The sequence below is a fragment of the Chiloscyllium plagiosum genome, unplaced genomic scaffold (genome assembly GCF_037043375.1).
Source record: "Chiloscyllium plagiosum isolate Xiang-an unplaced genomic scaffold, Cpla_swu_hap1 HiC_scaffold_48, whole genome shotgun sequence".
NCBI lineage: Eukaryota > Metazoa > Chordata > Chondrichthyes > Orectolobiformes > Hemiscylliidae > Chiloscyllium > Chiloscyllium plagiosum.
This window is the reverse complement of record NW_028270186.1, coordinates 15,883,235-15,898,150: the sequence shown is the minus strand read 5'-3', so window position 1 is coordinate 15,898,150 and position 14,916 is coordinate 15,883,235. Positions and strand designations below refer to the sequence as shown.

Sequence of the window (14,916 nt, the reverse complement as noted above, 5' to 3'; positions counted from 1 at the left end):
CTGGTGCAATTCAAACTTAGCAAAGCTGAAAATGTGTTGCTGGAAAAGCGCAGCAGGTCAGGCAGCATCCAAGGAACAGGAGAATCGACGTTTCGGGCATAAGCCCTTCTTCAGGAAACGTCAATTCTCCTGTTCCTTGGATGCTGCCTGACCGACTGCGCTTTTCCAGCAACACATTTTCAGCTCTGATCTGCAGCATCTGCAGCCCTCACTTTCTCTCAAACTTAGCAAACACTACCTTGTTAGTCCATCGGTTGACATTCCCAAAACCTCCAGTCCCCAATCGTTCCTTCATCTCCCATGCTCCACAGCTCAGGTTCTGAGAGGAGGGCGGTCGACTCATCCTTGCTCATGCCTGAAGGCAAAAGAGAACAGTCAAAAATTACACTGACCACACAAATCAGGAGCTCTCAAAATTTCTCACAACTATCCTGAACGTGCTGAGGTATTGGGGGCACTTTCCCACTTCCCTACAAGTGATAGTCATTCCAGAATAGACAGGTTGTTAATGGCCATGATGGCTTAAAGGTAGAAGACAGAGGGTGGTGGTGGAGGGTTGTTTTTCTGACTGGAGTCCTGTGACCAGCAGTGTTTCACAGGGATTGGTGCTGGGTCCACTGTTGTTTGTAATTCATATAAATGATTTGGATGAGAATTCAGGAAGCCTGATTAGTAAGTTTCTGGGTGACACCAATTTTAGTGGTATGATGAAGAAAGTTATCCAAGATTGCAAAGGGATTTTGATCAATTGGACCAATAGGCCGAGGTATGGGAGATGGAGTTTAAATTGGATAAAAGCCAAATATTGTATTTTGGTAAAACAAACAAGGGTCGGGTATATACAATAAATGGTAAGGCCCTCTGGAGTGTTGTCAAACAGAGACCTCAGGGTTGGGCAAATGTTTCTTTGCTAGTTGCAACACAGGTAGACAGGGTGGTAAAGAAGCATTTGGCATGCTTGTCTCCATTGCTCAAGCCACTGCATATAGGAGTTGGAACGCCATGTTACCCCTATACAAGATGTAGAGAATATTGGTAATTACAGGGTATTGGGGAGGCAAAATTTGAAATTTGGTGTGTAGTTCTGGTCGCCCTCGTAAAGGAAGGACATGATTAAATTGGAGAGGGTGCAGAAAAGATTTAAGGATGTTACTAGGTTTGGAGAATTTGAATTATAAGGAGAAGCTGGGACCTTTTTCACTAGACCATAGGAGGTTGAGAAGTAGCCTCAGAGATCTATAAAATCATGGGAAGCATAGGTAAGATGAATTACTAAGGTCTATTCTGTAGGGTACGGGGGTTCAAGACGAGAAGGTATATTCTTAAGATGAGGGGAGAAAGTTTTAAAAGGGACCTGAAGGACAACTTTTTCCACACAGAGGGTGGTGCCTATGTGGAATGAGCTGCCAGAGGAAGTGGTGGAGGCTGGGATAAATTACAACATTTAAAAGACATGTGGACAGGTTCATGAATAGGAAAGGTTTAGAAGATTTGGACCAAATGCAGACAAATGGGACTAGTTTAGCTTTGGAAGCTTGGTTGGCATGAATGAGTTTAACCGAAGGGTTTTTTTTCCATGCTGTATGATTCCACGACTCTGACTGTAAGTCCCTCTTTGCCATCCCCACAGAATAACTATTGGCAAATTCAATTGGTAGTTGCAGGAATTGATCCGTCATTAAATATTTATGCTAGCTTCTTAAACCGCTGCAAAGTCACAGGACAGGAACAGCAACATTTTGACAGTGAATTGCTCCCAATTAGATTTTGTTCAGGAAACAGATTGATACACGAATCGAATCTTGTACAATGGACGTGTTCTCGAGTATACTCTGGTAGGAAAGTTCTACGCAGATGTCCCATTACCTTGGACACCCCTCTGTCTCATTGCCTGCTCTGTTTCTTACACATTGATGTCCCTTCCTGTGTTCACTGTAACGTCTGGTATACATCCCTCTCCACTTCCTAGAGGGAATTGCTCACACATTTACATCCTTCCTCTACTGCCATGCGGTGTCGATAACCCAAAACTGCTCTTCCTCCATATCATAGTCAACATATCAATGTTTGAGGAGGTGCACTGCCCTATCCTTTCCTGTATTCGAAGGCTGGTGGGAGAAGGTAACAGCAGAGGACCAAGTCACATTATTTTGAAGTTCAAAATAGATGGAAAGGCAACTTTGGGAGAAGAATACAAATAATTTACAGAGAGACATTGATAAGTTAAGTAATTGGGCAAAAAAGGTTGGCAAATAGGTATAATGTTAGAAAATGTGAAGTTATTCATTTTGGAAAGAAAAAGAAAACAACAGAGCATTAGGGAAAAACTGCAGAAAGTTGCAACAGAAAAGGGACTTCAGGCTGAATTGTTCACCAAACATGGAAAGCTAGCATACAGGTGCAGCAAGTAATCAGGAAGACTAATGGAGTATTGGCTCTTATTACAAGGGATTGGAGTATAAGTGGAGGGAAGTCTTACTGCATCTGGAAAGATGCAGGTGAGTGCACATCTTGAGTATTGTGAGCAGTTGTGATCCCCTTATTTCATTGGAGGTAGTTCAGAAAAGGTTCACTCGGAGGATCCCCAGTATGGAAGGATTGTCTTATGAGCAAAGGCTAAACAGGCTGGGAGTCTGCTCATTGAAACATATGAGATTCCTAAGGGGCTTGACAGAGTAAATGCTGACAGAATGTTGCCCCTTATGGGTGAGTTTAGTACCAGAGGGCATGGTGTCAGAACAAAGGGGTGCCTTTAAGAGGAGGAATTTCTTCTCTGAGTTAAAGTTAAAGATCACACAACACCAAGTTATTGTCCAACAGGTTTATTTGGAAGTACTAGCTTTTGGAGCACTGCTCCTTCATCGGGTAGCTGTGGAGCAGGATCATAAGACACAGAGTTTATAGCAAAGGACCACAATGTCATGCAACTGAAACAATATATTGAACAAACCTTTTATAAATTCCTAATTTGGAAACAGAACTAGTCTCAAGATTGGGATACAGACAGACTCGAACCTCATACCTTTAATGCATTGTCTGAGCTGAGATGTCACCTTTTTTTTATAATACCTTAAGTTATCTCAAGAATATCACTTGAAATAAGTTCTAGGAGTAACATAGTAATGAACTGAAACCTGCAACTCATTCTAAAAGATGGGAGACTTAACAGCAATCTAGGTTTGTTCAATATATCGTTTCAGTTACGTGACACTGTGGTCTTTTGCTCTAAATTCTGTGTCTTCTATAAACCAGGAGGTCTCATAAAGAGATTTTCATCCTAGCACCCAGGTAACGCAATAATGCTTTGGGATGGGCTATGATTCCACCTTCCAATGATACATAAAATGATGTTTGCGTCTTTACGTGACCACAAGATCACATGAAATCGGAACAGGGAGCACCTGATGAAAGAACAGCGCTTAGAAAGCTAATACTTCTCAATAAACCTGTTGGACCAAAACTTGGTGTTGTGTGATTGTTAGCTTGGTCTACCCCAGTCTAATCATTGGCACCTCCACATCATTCTCTGAGAGGTTGAGAGTCTTTGGAACTCCGTGCCACAGAGAGCTGTGGGAGCAGAGTTCTTCTCTATAATTAAGGCTGAGATGGATCAATTCCTGATCAATAGGGATTCAAGGGTTATAGGGAAAAGGCAGGAAGGTGGATGTGAGCAACGTTGGATCAGCCATGATCCTATTGAATGGCAGAGCAGGCATGAAGGACCAAAACAGCTCCCCGTTCCTATTTCATGTGATCTTGTGGTCACGTAAAGACGCAAACATCATTTTATGTATCATTGGAAGGTAGAATCATAGCCCATCCCAAAGCATTATTGCGTTACCTGGGTGCTAGGATGAAAATCTCTTTATGAGACCTCCTGGTTTATAGTCGAACAGCAAGTCTAGATGGTGTAATCACTATCTGCCACTTGTAAACTATTCTACCTCCATCTTTTGCCTGACCTCTCATTTAATAAGACTCCTTAATTCAGATTTACTATAGCTACATCTGCAAGCTTACACATTCCTCTGTTGATACCTCAGTCCAAAGCGTAATAATCTTCTCTCTGTCTAATACTGTGATCAACTTCTAGTTTGAGTTGGTTTGTATGAACTAATCAGATTAATGGAAGATTTTCATTTTATTTGACAGTTTCTTGTGTGTTCTTTCTATTTTAAAGAACTATTTTTGCATTCTGAATCTGTTTGCAAGTGCTTGTTCCCCATGATCAGGTTTTTATATGCACATTCTGTCTACTTTGGCTAACCTGAGCATTAATCCCATTCCAATCAGTCATAAAGCCTTGACCTTTTATCCAACCAACACAGTTTCTTTAATGTTGCATGTGGCTGCACTTCCTTTGTCACAAATATCAAAACCCATGTCCAAATTGTGGAGGCAAGAGGGAAAAGACAGAACAATGCAGGAGGTGCATGGAAATTATAACTGAAAAGCAGCTGGGAGGAAGAAAGCAGAGACTAACAGAAAAAATGCGGCCACTGAGAAACCTAAATATCACAAGAAACGATGAGAAAGTACAGAGAGAGAGAGAGAGCAAAAAATATTTAAAAGTATGTTTCCAGGCATGAGGAACTTGGGTTATGTGAGCGGATTGGAGATCTGGACAGAGTAGGTAAGGAGAAACTTCCTTTGGCAGAAATGGTGAGAACAAGACAGCACCAATTGAAAACAGTTCAAAAAAGTACCAGAAGCAACATAAAGAAACGTTTTCAACAGAGTGGGTGGTTAGGATCTGGAATGCAGTGCGCGATAGTGTGAAAGGTGCAGATTCAATTGAGGCTATCAAAAACGTGAAGGTGTCGGTATTGAACTGGGCTGGACAAAGTCAAAAATCACACAACACCAGGTTATAGCCCAACGGGTTTATTTGAAAACTAACTTTCAGAGTGCTGCTCCTTCTTCAAGTGTTAGTGAGAGAGGAGGACCTTACACACAGAACTTATAAGGAAAAGATCAAAGGGTTATACAAGTCATGCGAACAAATTGAACACACACCAGTGTTCATGAGTTGTATGATCCTTTGATCTTTTTCTTATAAGTTCTGTGTCTAGCTTCTTCCAAGCAAAAGATCAAAGGGTTATACAAGTCATGCGAACAAATTGAACACACATTTGCGCACATAAGGTGTATGACCCTTTGCTCTTTTCCTTATAAATTCTGTGTCGAAAGTCTTCTCTCACTAACATTTGATGAAGGAGCAGTGCTCCAAAAGCTAATGGTTTCAAATAGACGCTAACAAAACAGAATGAAGTAATTATTGGAATAGACAAAAAAAAAGCAAAGACCATAGAACCAGGAGTAAATGAACTGCTTTTACAAAGAACCATCACAGACAATGCTGAGCATATGTGGTTTTAGCAGTCCATGATTCCAATTGTGCAATTACCAGCTTCTCAAGGGCAATTCAGGATGGGCAATGGATGCCAGCCTTGCTGGCAACATTCACATCCCATGTATATCTTTCAAAAGCTGCAGTATAGTTGCCAAAACATGCTTTCTCACAAACTTCAGTTTGGTTTGAGTTGCTGCCAAGTTAAATGCCTTTCAACTGTTTCCTTCACAGAGTCCAGAATCCAAATATGCTCCAAATATTAAGTCAACAATCACAAATCCTATGATTCTGACCTTGCTAAAACAGAATGTTATCTTATGTCTTAAAAACAGAAATTTCTCGGCAGGTATGACAGCATCTGTGGACGGAGAAACAAGGTTAAAGTTGATGATCTTTCCATACAAAGCTCGGTGGGAGGCAAACTGTGAGAAAGATGCAGAGGAACTTCAGTCTGATTTGTACAAGTTGAGGGAGTGGGCAAACGCATGGCAGACGGCTTTTAATGTAGATAAGAATAAGATTATCCTCTTTAATAACAAAAACAGGAAGGCAGTTTATTATTTGAGGGGCAATAGATTGGGAAAGGGGAAGGTGCAAGGAGGAGACTTGGGTGTTCTTGTACGCCAATTGCTTAAAGTAAGATTGCATTTGCAGCAGATGGTGAAGGAAGCAAATGGTACGATGGCTTTCATCACGAAAGAATTTGAAAACAGGAGCAAGGATGTTTTGCTGCAATTGTACAAGGCCTTGGTGAGAGCACACCCTGGAGTGTTATGTGCAGTTTTGGTCTCCTTATCTGAAGAAGGATGTTCTATCTAAGGTAGAAGTGCAACAATAGTTTACCAGATTGATTCTAGGGATGGCACGACTGCCATCTGAAGACAGACTGGATCAGATATTCACTGGAGTTCAGAAGCCTGGGGAAGGGGCATCTCATAGGAACTTGTAAAATTCCAACAGGACTAGACAGAGTAAATGCAGGAAGGACGATCCCAATAACCAGAGAGTTTGGAACCAGGGTTTATTGTTTAAGGTCACCAGTTAGGTAATTTAGGACTGCGATGGTCTTCACCCAGACATTGATGAACTTGTAGAATGATCTGCCACAGAAATAGGTTGAGGCTAAAACATTACATGTTTTTAAGATGGAGATAAATATAATTCTTGGGGGTAAAGGGATCAAAGAGATATGTAGCAAAAGCAGGAACTGAGTACTGAGTTGGATAATCGGTCACAATCATTTTGAATAATGATATTCATGTTTCTACCTTTCATCAGATGAATTCTGATTCACAAAAACATAGATGATCTGATCATTATAACATTGATGTGGACAGGATCTTGGTGTCTGCAAATGGGCTACATCTCTTGCATTGCAATACTTCATATATATTTTACTGACTGCAGAGTGCTTTGTTACACCCTCGGAAAAAGTGCTATATAAATGCAAATCCTTTGATTGTTTATTTTAAAACCTGATCATACATTTAACTTAGTTGTGTTTGGCCCTGTTGCATTCTAACCTGTAAATGGCTTCCAGTGAAACAACACCTCAATTGGAAAATTTCATTCATCTTTTCAAATCCCTTCATGGAATATCCACAAGGCTCTCTCTGTAATCTCCAATAGCCCTCTGAAAACCTCAAATTCATTCACATTCCCAATTCTAACCATTCCACCATGGCCACCTTGCCTTCATAAAGTCATTCTGCATGGAAACAGATCCTTCCGTCTAACTCGTTCACGCCAACTCAGTATCCCAAACTTAATAAGTCCCATTTGTTTACGTATGGCCCTGAGCTCTCAAATTTCTTCCCAAAATCTCTTTGATATTTCATTTTCCTTTATATCATTCCTTAAAACATACCACTTTGGGTCAGTTGTCTGAATATTTCCTTATGCAGCTCAGTGTTAAATTCTGTTTGGTTATACCTGTGAAGTGCCTTTGGATGTTTTACAATTTAAAAGGTGTTAAATGAATTCAACAGTTGTTGTTGTTCCTGGGATCAGTGTCCTGACAGTGAGGTTAACCAATGCTGTGGGGGGAAAGCTGATACATTTAAATTTATTTGGTAGAGGAACAGCAATCAGGAGAGAGCAGCAGAGAGGAGAGACGTAAACTGAGAGACAAGGAGCAACTGAACAAAGAATAGTGTGGAAGCGAAAAGAATTAGATGGAGGGGAAGTGCAAAGCCAACTAGCATAATGTTAATATTCTTGGGTGTTAGTCTGTGTGGATTACAAACAAAATTAGTTACTTTACACTTTTTCATACATTTTCATGAGCACCAATGGCAACACGAGCATTTATTGCCAATCCCTAAATGCCCTTCAAGTGAGTGACTGAGTCATTTCAGAGGGCACAAATAGTTAACCAGATTGTTGTGAATCTGCAATCATAGGTGGACCAGACTGTGCAGGACAGGCAGATTTCCTTTCTATAGTAAACCTGGTGGCCTTTTAGAAAAATTAATAACAGTTTTATCACTACAACTATCAAGAGAAGCCTTGTATTCCGAATTTATTCATTGATTTTAAGCTCCAGAAGCCGCTGTGGTGGGATGTGAAGAGCAGTGGCCTTGAACTCCAGATTGCCAGTCCCATAACATTTACAATACCACAACATTACCTCCCTCCCGAGCAGGGATCTGGTTTTAAGATGGACAGGAATGGAAACTACAATATATACAAGACGGATAAGGAAGTGGAAAGGACAGAAGGGGGTGTGGCAGTCTTGAACAAGATAATACTTCTTCAATTCTCCCTTCACAGAACTTTCCAAAAATACTCGAGAAACACATGTAGACAGTAAAAGAAGGGTTGCAGAAGATTAGTATTAATTAAAAACATGCTGGAAAAATTAACAGGACTGGAAACTAACATACCCTCAGAGCCTGATAATCTACATCCCAGGGTTTAAAGAAAGCGGCAATGGGAATAGTGGATGTCGGTTGTAATCTTCCCAAATTCTAGATTCTGGAACAATCCTGGTCCATTGGTGAGTGGCAAATGTAACCCCAATATTTAAAAAAAGGAGGGAGAAAACCAGAAATTAGAGACTAGTTAGCTGAACAGGAGTAGTGGGGAAAATACTGGAGTTTATTGTAAAGGATGTGATAACAGAATACTTAGAAAATAACAACTGGATCACACAAAATCAACACGGATTTTTGAAAGAGAAATCATGTTTGACAAACCTACTGGAGTTTTCTGAGAACATAACCAGTCGAATAGATGAGAGAGAATCAGTGGATTTGGTGTATTTAGATTTTCGGAAGGCCTTTGATAAAGTTCCCCATAAAATCAAAGCAAAATCTAAGTATCTAGGATTAGAGGTAATGTTGTGGCATGGCCTGAGAATTGGTTCACAAACAGAAAACACACATAAATGGTTCTTTTCTGGAGTGGAAAGTAGTGAATAGTGAGGCATGACAGGAATCATTGCTTGGCCCCAGCTATTCATAATGTATATCAAAAATCTTCTCAATTTTGCCAATGACATAAATTTAGTGGGCTTCTGAGTGATGGGAGGATATAATGAGGTTTCAAGGTGGTTTAGACAAGTTGAGAGAATGGACAAATGTCTGGCAGATGCAGTGTAATGTGGATCAGTGTGAACCTGGCTATTTTGGTAGAGAACGGCAATGGAGAATATTAATAAAATGGTGATAAATCAAGAAATGTTGATGTACAAGGGGCCCCTGGGTGCAACATTCCTTGTCATTTCCTGTCCATGAATGGCTGCAGCTTCCAGGAGCAGAAGTAATGCGTCAACATGCCAAGTGACATATACAGAACTTCCCAGTAGCTGCTTAGAAGGAACATGGCCTGGATGTCCTTGCACAGCAGTCACAGAAACAAAGCATACAGATGCAGTAAGCAATAGGAAGGCAAACTGATTTCAGTACAGGAGTAAGCAAGTCTCATTGCAGCTCCTTGTGAGCCTTCACCTGGACTGTTATGTGCAGTTTTGACCTCATCTAAGAAATGATTTACTTCCTAATTAAAAGAAAAAGCAAAAGGTTCACTAGACTGGTTCCTGGATTGGCATATTTATTGTCTGAAGAAAGACTGGGTCAACTAGACTTGTCTTCACTGGAGTTTAGATGAACGACAGGAGGATGTCATTGAACCATACAAACTTCGAGAAGGGCTGGACAAATTAGATGCAGGGATGATACCTCATCTGGCATGGGGTCGAGAACTAGGGAGCATGGCCTCAGGATATGAGGTGAACCACGCTGGACTAAGATAAGAAGAAATTTCTTCACTCATTGGAATTTGCTCCCATAGAAGGAGGGAGGCCAAGTAACTCAATATATTTAAGAAAGAAATTGATTTTTGGAGGCTAATGGTATCAAAGGGGATGGAGAGAGATCTTAGTATGATCTTAAGATAGAGGATCAGTCATGAGCATGTTCATTGGCAACTGGGCTTTGTGGACAACATGTCCTATTCCTGCACCTCCTTTGTACATTCTCTAATTTTTATAATGTTTAAGATTTAACAGAAGGCAAAATACAAGTCAAAATCTGTTTGTGCTAAGGAATAGAAAGAAACAGCTGTTATTTTGCTGGGTGTTTACTGTAGACACTGAAATAAGGAGCAGCTAATGGAGCTCACCTGTATAGTAATTTCAGAGAATTTAGTGTAATGTAACAGTTAGTGAAAAATCAGTAATAGTATGAGATTCCAATTAACCTAATTTTAGTCTGAGAGAAAATCCAGAGTAGCGGGTAAGAGGATAATAATTTTGTTTTCAATTCCATCCAGGAGAACTTCCTTAATTTGTGCAGTTCTGGCCCAATGAGGACTGAAGCAGCACTGGATTTAGTTCCAGAAAGTGATATAGGATAAGTGAAGTATCTTTGGGAGTAACTAGATAATGGCGATCAGAACATAAGGAGGTTCAATATGATTATGGAACAGGACAAGAAAAATTAGAGGTAAAATATGTCAAACAGGAATAGAGTTAATTTGACCAATTTGAGAAGAGCTCGAGCATAGATTAGATTAGATTACATTACAGTGTGGAAACAGGCCCTTCGGCCCAACAAGTCCACACCGACCCGCCGAAGCGAAACCCACCCATACCCCTACATTTACCCCTTACCTAACACTACGGGCAATTTAGCATGGCCAATTCACCTGACCCTGCACATCTTTTGGACTGTGGGAGGAAACCGGAGCACCCGGAGGAAACCCACGCAGACACGGGGAGAACGTGCAAACTCCACACAGTCAGTCGCCTGAGGCGGGAATTGAACCCGGATCTCAGGAGCTGTGAGGCAGCAGTGCTAACCACTGTGCCACCGTGCCGCCCACTGAGTGCAGACAAAGAAGTGGTTAAGAACAGTGAATGAACATTGGCAGATCCTCAAGGCAAGAATATTTGAGCTCAGTCCAGACATACTGTCAAAGAGATACAAGTTGAGGCATCCAAAAATAGAGCTCCCAGAATGACAAAGTAAATGGAGCAAAGTTAATATAAAAAGAGAGAAAAGGATTTTTTTTTGATAAAACAGAAAATAATTGAAAACCGATCACGATACAGAATGATTAAGGAAATTGAAAAATGATACAAAAAAGATGAAGAGGAGAATATCATTGGGTGACCTTAAAGGGAACTGCAAAATCTTTCATAAACAAATAATGAGTGAGAGAATACTTTAAAAAATGATGGGACCTTCGATTGTATAGGAAATAGGAATCAACAGATTACACAAAGAGGATTGGCACTGGTACAACAGACTGAATGGCCTCACTATCTGCTGGGAGAGATCGTCTGGGGATAGAAACTGGAGCATTCCAAATTCACATCACCATAACCATGAGCAGAGAGGTTTAAAATGGTAGCAGATTCCCAAACTACAGAACTATAATGATGCACTGAATGGCTTACTGCAGATCGCCATGTGAAGGTCAGCATGCATGGCCTTCTACAAGATTAAGACACAGGGGAGGCCCAATCCAAACAGACATGAGTCAATCTACCAAGGTACTCAAGCTACCAGCAGCAGCAAGATAACTGTTGAGCACACTGCTGTCCATCACTGAAATGCACTCAAGAAGCTCTTCAAAGGTCACCTTGGACTGTCATGACTTTGCATCATTAAGGAACAGGAGCAGTTTTTGAATTTAGCATAAAAGTTCCGGATCCTCTGTCATTCGAGAAAATGGCAATAGTAAACCAAAAGGCTTGGATTTTTAAAGAGCATTTCATGACCTCAGGGTGACCCAGAATGTTTACATTACGTGGTTTGAAATCATTGTGTTTCCTGAAATATGACAGTGATCAATTTATGCACAGCAGGATTCCATAAACACCAATGTGCAAATAATCTATTTCAGTGACACAATGTCAACACCAGACAGACTTTTCCCCTGCTCTTCTTGCAAGTAATTTTACATCCACCTGAAACAGTAGAATGGAGAGGCTGGAATGGAATGAATTGCTGTTGAGGATGTAATCTGGTCTTATCAGGCTTGACAGCTTTAGACTCAAACTGGAAAACAAAGAGGTTCAGTGTGCAGGCTATCAGGAAATATCCTTGGCAGACAGAGTAACTGACTCTCTACTGCAAGAACTGGGCACCTGTACTGCTAGAGCATTTGTCAGTGACAGCCTATTATTAGCTTTGGAACGAGAAGTAATTTGTACATAAACTCAGGAAGCAGAGTTTACAGCTGTTCAAGATATTGGTAAGGTCATATTTTGAGTACTGTGTACAATTCTGGTCACCCTGCTGTAGGAAGGGTGTTATTAAACTGATGTTATGGACCAGACCAAACCACCCCCCCGCCCCCCCCGCCCCCAAATAGATCAAGGAGGTACCTAGACCCTAACTTTTATCTAATTCAAAGATAAGCATAAAGGTGCTGTGTTCTAAATGTAATTCAACTGGTTACATTGTTTGGCTTTAAGCAAAACACACTTTATTCTTGCCCCCATAGTTCAAAAACAGACAAAAGGAAGAAGAATTGGTGTAACTTTAACTCTATTGGAAAATAGACAACAGAATAATTGATTATTTAACAACTAAACAGCAACAGTTCCAATATAGTAACATGACTGGAAATTCAGTCAAACAGATTGCTGCCAGAATCTCACGTGAGACAGAGAGAATCCAAGCTTTTGCCTTTAGCATAGAGAAGAAATTCTGGGGTAGAGGAAGAGAGCATGAGAGAGAGCCAACTTCAAAACCCCAACAATCACTGAAAGATAAACTAAAACCCTGGTTCTGTTGGAACCTGACTCTACTCATTCAGTCTGCTTCTATTGTCCTAATGTTATTTTGAAAAACCTAAGGCTTCACAAACTATTTAGTTGATTGGCTTGGAACAGACTACTCAGTGCCTCTGTCTCAACCTCTCTTCATTTTGAAAAAAAAGACAAGATACACCTCTTAACGCCACAGTATTGTTATCCTGAAAAGGTGCAAGAAAGATTTACAAGGATGCCATAAAACCTGGAAGGCTTGAGTTATAAGGAGAGGTTGGTTAGGATGGGTTGTATTTCCACTGGTGCAGAGGAGGCTGAAGAGGTTTATAAAATCATGAGGGGAATAGATAAGGTGAATAGCCAAGGTCTTTTACTCAGGGTAGAGGAGTCCAAAACTAAAGGGCATATTTTAAGGTGAGAGGAGAAAGAGGGACCTTAGGGGCAACTTTTCAGAGGGTGGTGCATATATGGAACGAGCTGCCAGAGGAAATGGTCGAGGCAGGTACAATTACAACAGTTAAAAGACATTTGAACAAGTACACTGCTAGGAAAGGTTCAGAGGCAGATGGCCCAAATGCTAGCAAATGGGACTAGTTCAGTTTAGGAAACTGGTCAGCATGAACACTTGGGTCGACCAGCCTATTTCTCCTCTGTATGACTCTATAACTCCAGTGTAAAGCACGTAGAGATCTAGTGGCTGTGACAACTCAATATCAATGAAAGTTGTTTCTGTCATTTCAACTTCTGCAGTTTGCTTGTAGCCCTTGAAGATTAGCTCATCAGAATTCAATTTCAGTTCATACATTCAATCTGTATTTCACCATTCAAATACCGACAGTGGGGTTCCATGGTAACTGACGCTTTGGAGGATTAGTCTGTCTACCTACTGATGGTTCAGTTACAGGAAACAAATAAGGGAAATTTCAACAATTAAAAACGTTAATGAGTCACCACTCTTCAATGAAATCACTGACCTATTCGGCCATAACACTGTCAAATATGGTGACATGCACTCTCACAGTTCAAAAGAGGAAACTGAAGCTGGTGAAAGAATCACTGAAATGCACTTTTCTATATTCCTGTTTTACACAGTGACATTTCATTCTTGCACTAATCTGGAATGTCTCTAAATTCTGTTGTGTTGGTGTAGGTTGATAATGGGTCAGATACTGCAGTCACCAATGGTAAGGAGGAACACTTTCAGATTGTCATCATTAAAGTTCGGTTAGAGACAAAAAAAAACTGCAAATGCCGGAATCCAAGGTACACAAGCAGGAGACTGGAAGAACACAGCAAGCCAGTCAGCACCAGGAGGTGGAGAAGTCAATGTTTTGGGTATAACCCTTCTTCATCACTAAAGCTCAAGCAGAGATGAATACAGCAGCACAAAAAATGGGCTGTTTACTCTAAATATTTGCCTCTATTAAATCTTTATGTAAACATTGGGAAAACTTCTGTCAGGACGTTCAAAGCAGAAGCAGGCTTTGTCGCACAAAATGCACAGGTGGATTCAGAGACAAAGGGATCAGGGCCTATCGACAATTTAACACCTCTAACAAACAAACTACCCCTTAAGACAAAGGTAGGAGTTCATAAATCTCTGTTCCAGATTAATCCTGTTCATCCCTTGGAATTTTTTAACCTAATTTACGATGAATAATGAAAAGGATAATGGAACAGCAGGGAGAGAAACAGGCATATGAAAACTTTGTCCAAGATCCGGAATAGAAGGAGGCCATTCACCACCTTGTACGAGACCGACCATTCACTCAGATCACATCTCAGTGGCCCGTGTCTCTGAATATCTCAGACAAATAAAAAAACTGTCAATCTCACAATTAACAATTTTATCTTCAAATTTTAACAGAAGCAGAATTGCCATCTGGACATCTAAGAGTCCCAAACTTCTATCACCATCTGTGTATAAAGAAGTGTCCTACTTTCTCCCCCGAAAAGATCTGATTCTCATCCTTAGACCATGCACACTAAAGCTAGACTCTCTGTCTATACCAGAAGTAATTTATTAGAATCTACCTAAGCTATTTTCCTGAATATTATGAAACCCTTGATAAAATCACAGCTTAAATTTCTTAATTCTGGGCAAATAAAAGCCAATCCTACTCTCAACGAACTGGTGCAGGCAATTGGTCTGAGCCAAATGGTGGCCTTCTCACCATAACACTTGTGTGACTGTCAAATTCTTCCTCATAAATTCAATTATTGGGGTACACATACTATTCTGGTAAATCTATGCTGCATTTCCTTCAATGTTAAGATATCCCTCCTTCATGCAGCTGAAGCACTTTTATTTTCTCTTCTTCCAGTCATTGAGATACAAAGG

The 14,916-nt window shown here is 40.5% G+C and overlaps 1 protein-coding gene across 3 annotated transcripts in view; it reads right to left on the bottom strand.

The window, feature by feature from the left end:
* Window positions 1–14,916, bottom strand: part of ikbkb (inhibitor of nuclear factor kappa B kinase subunit beta) — a 79,704-nt gene that overhangs the window by 51,405 nt on the left and 13,383 nt on the right. For all 3 annotated transcript variants that reach the window (XM_043681572.2, XM_043681573.2, XM_043681570.2), the window contains one exon: window positions 239–355. In XM_043681572.2, coding sequence (XP_043537507.1) covers window positions 239–343 — 105 coding nt within the window. In that variant the 5' untranslated portion in view covers window positions 344–355. The remainder of the gene's footprint in view (window positions 1–238; window positions 356–14,916) is intronic.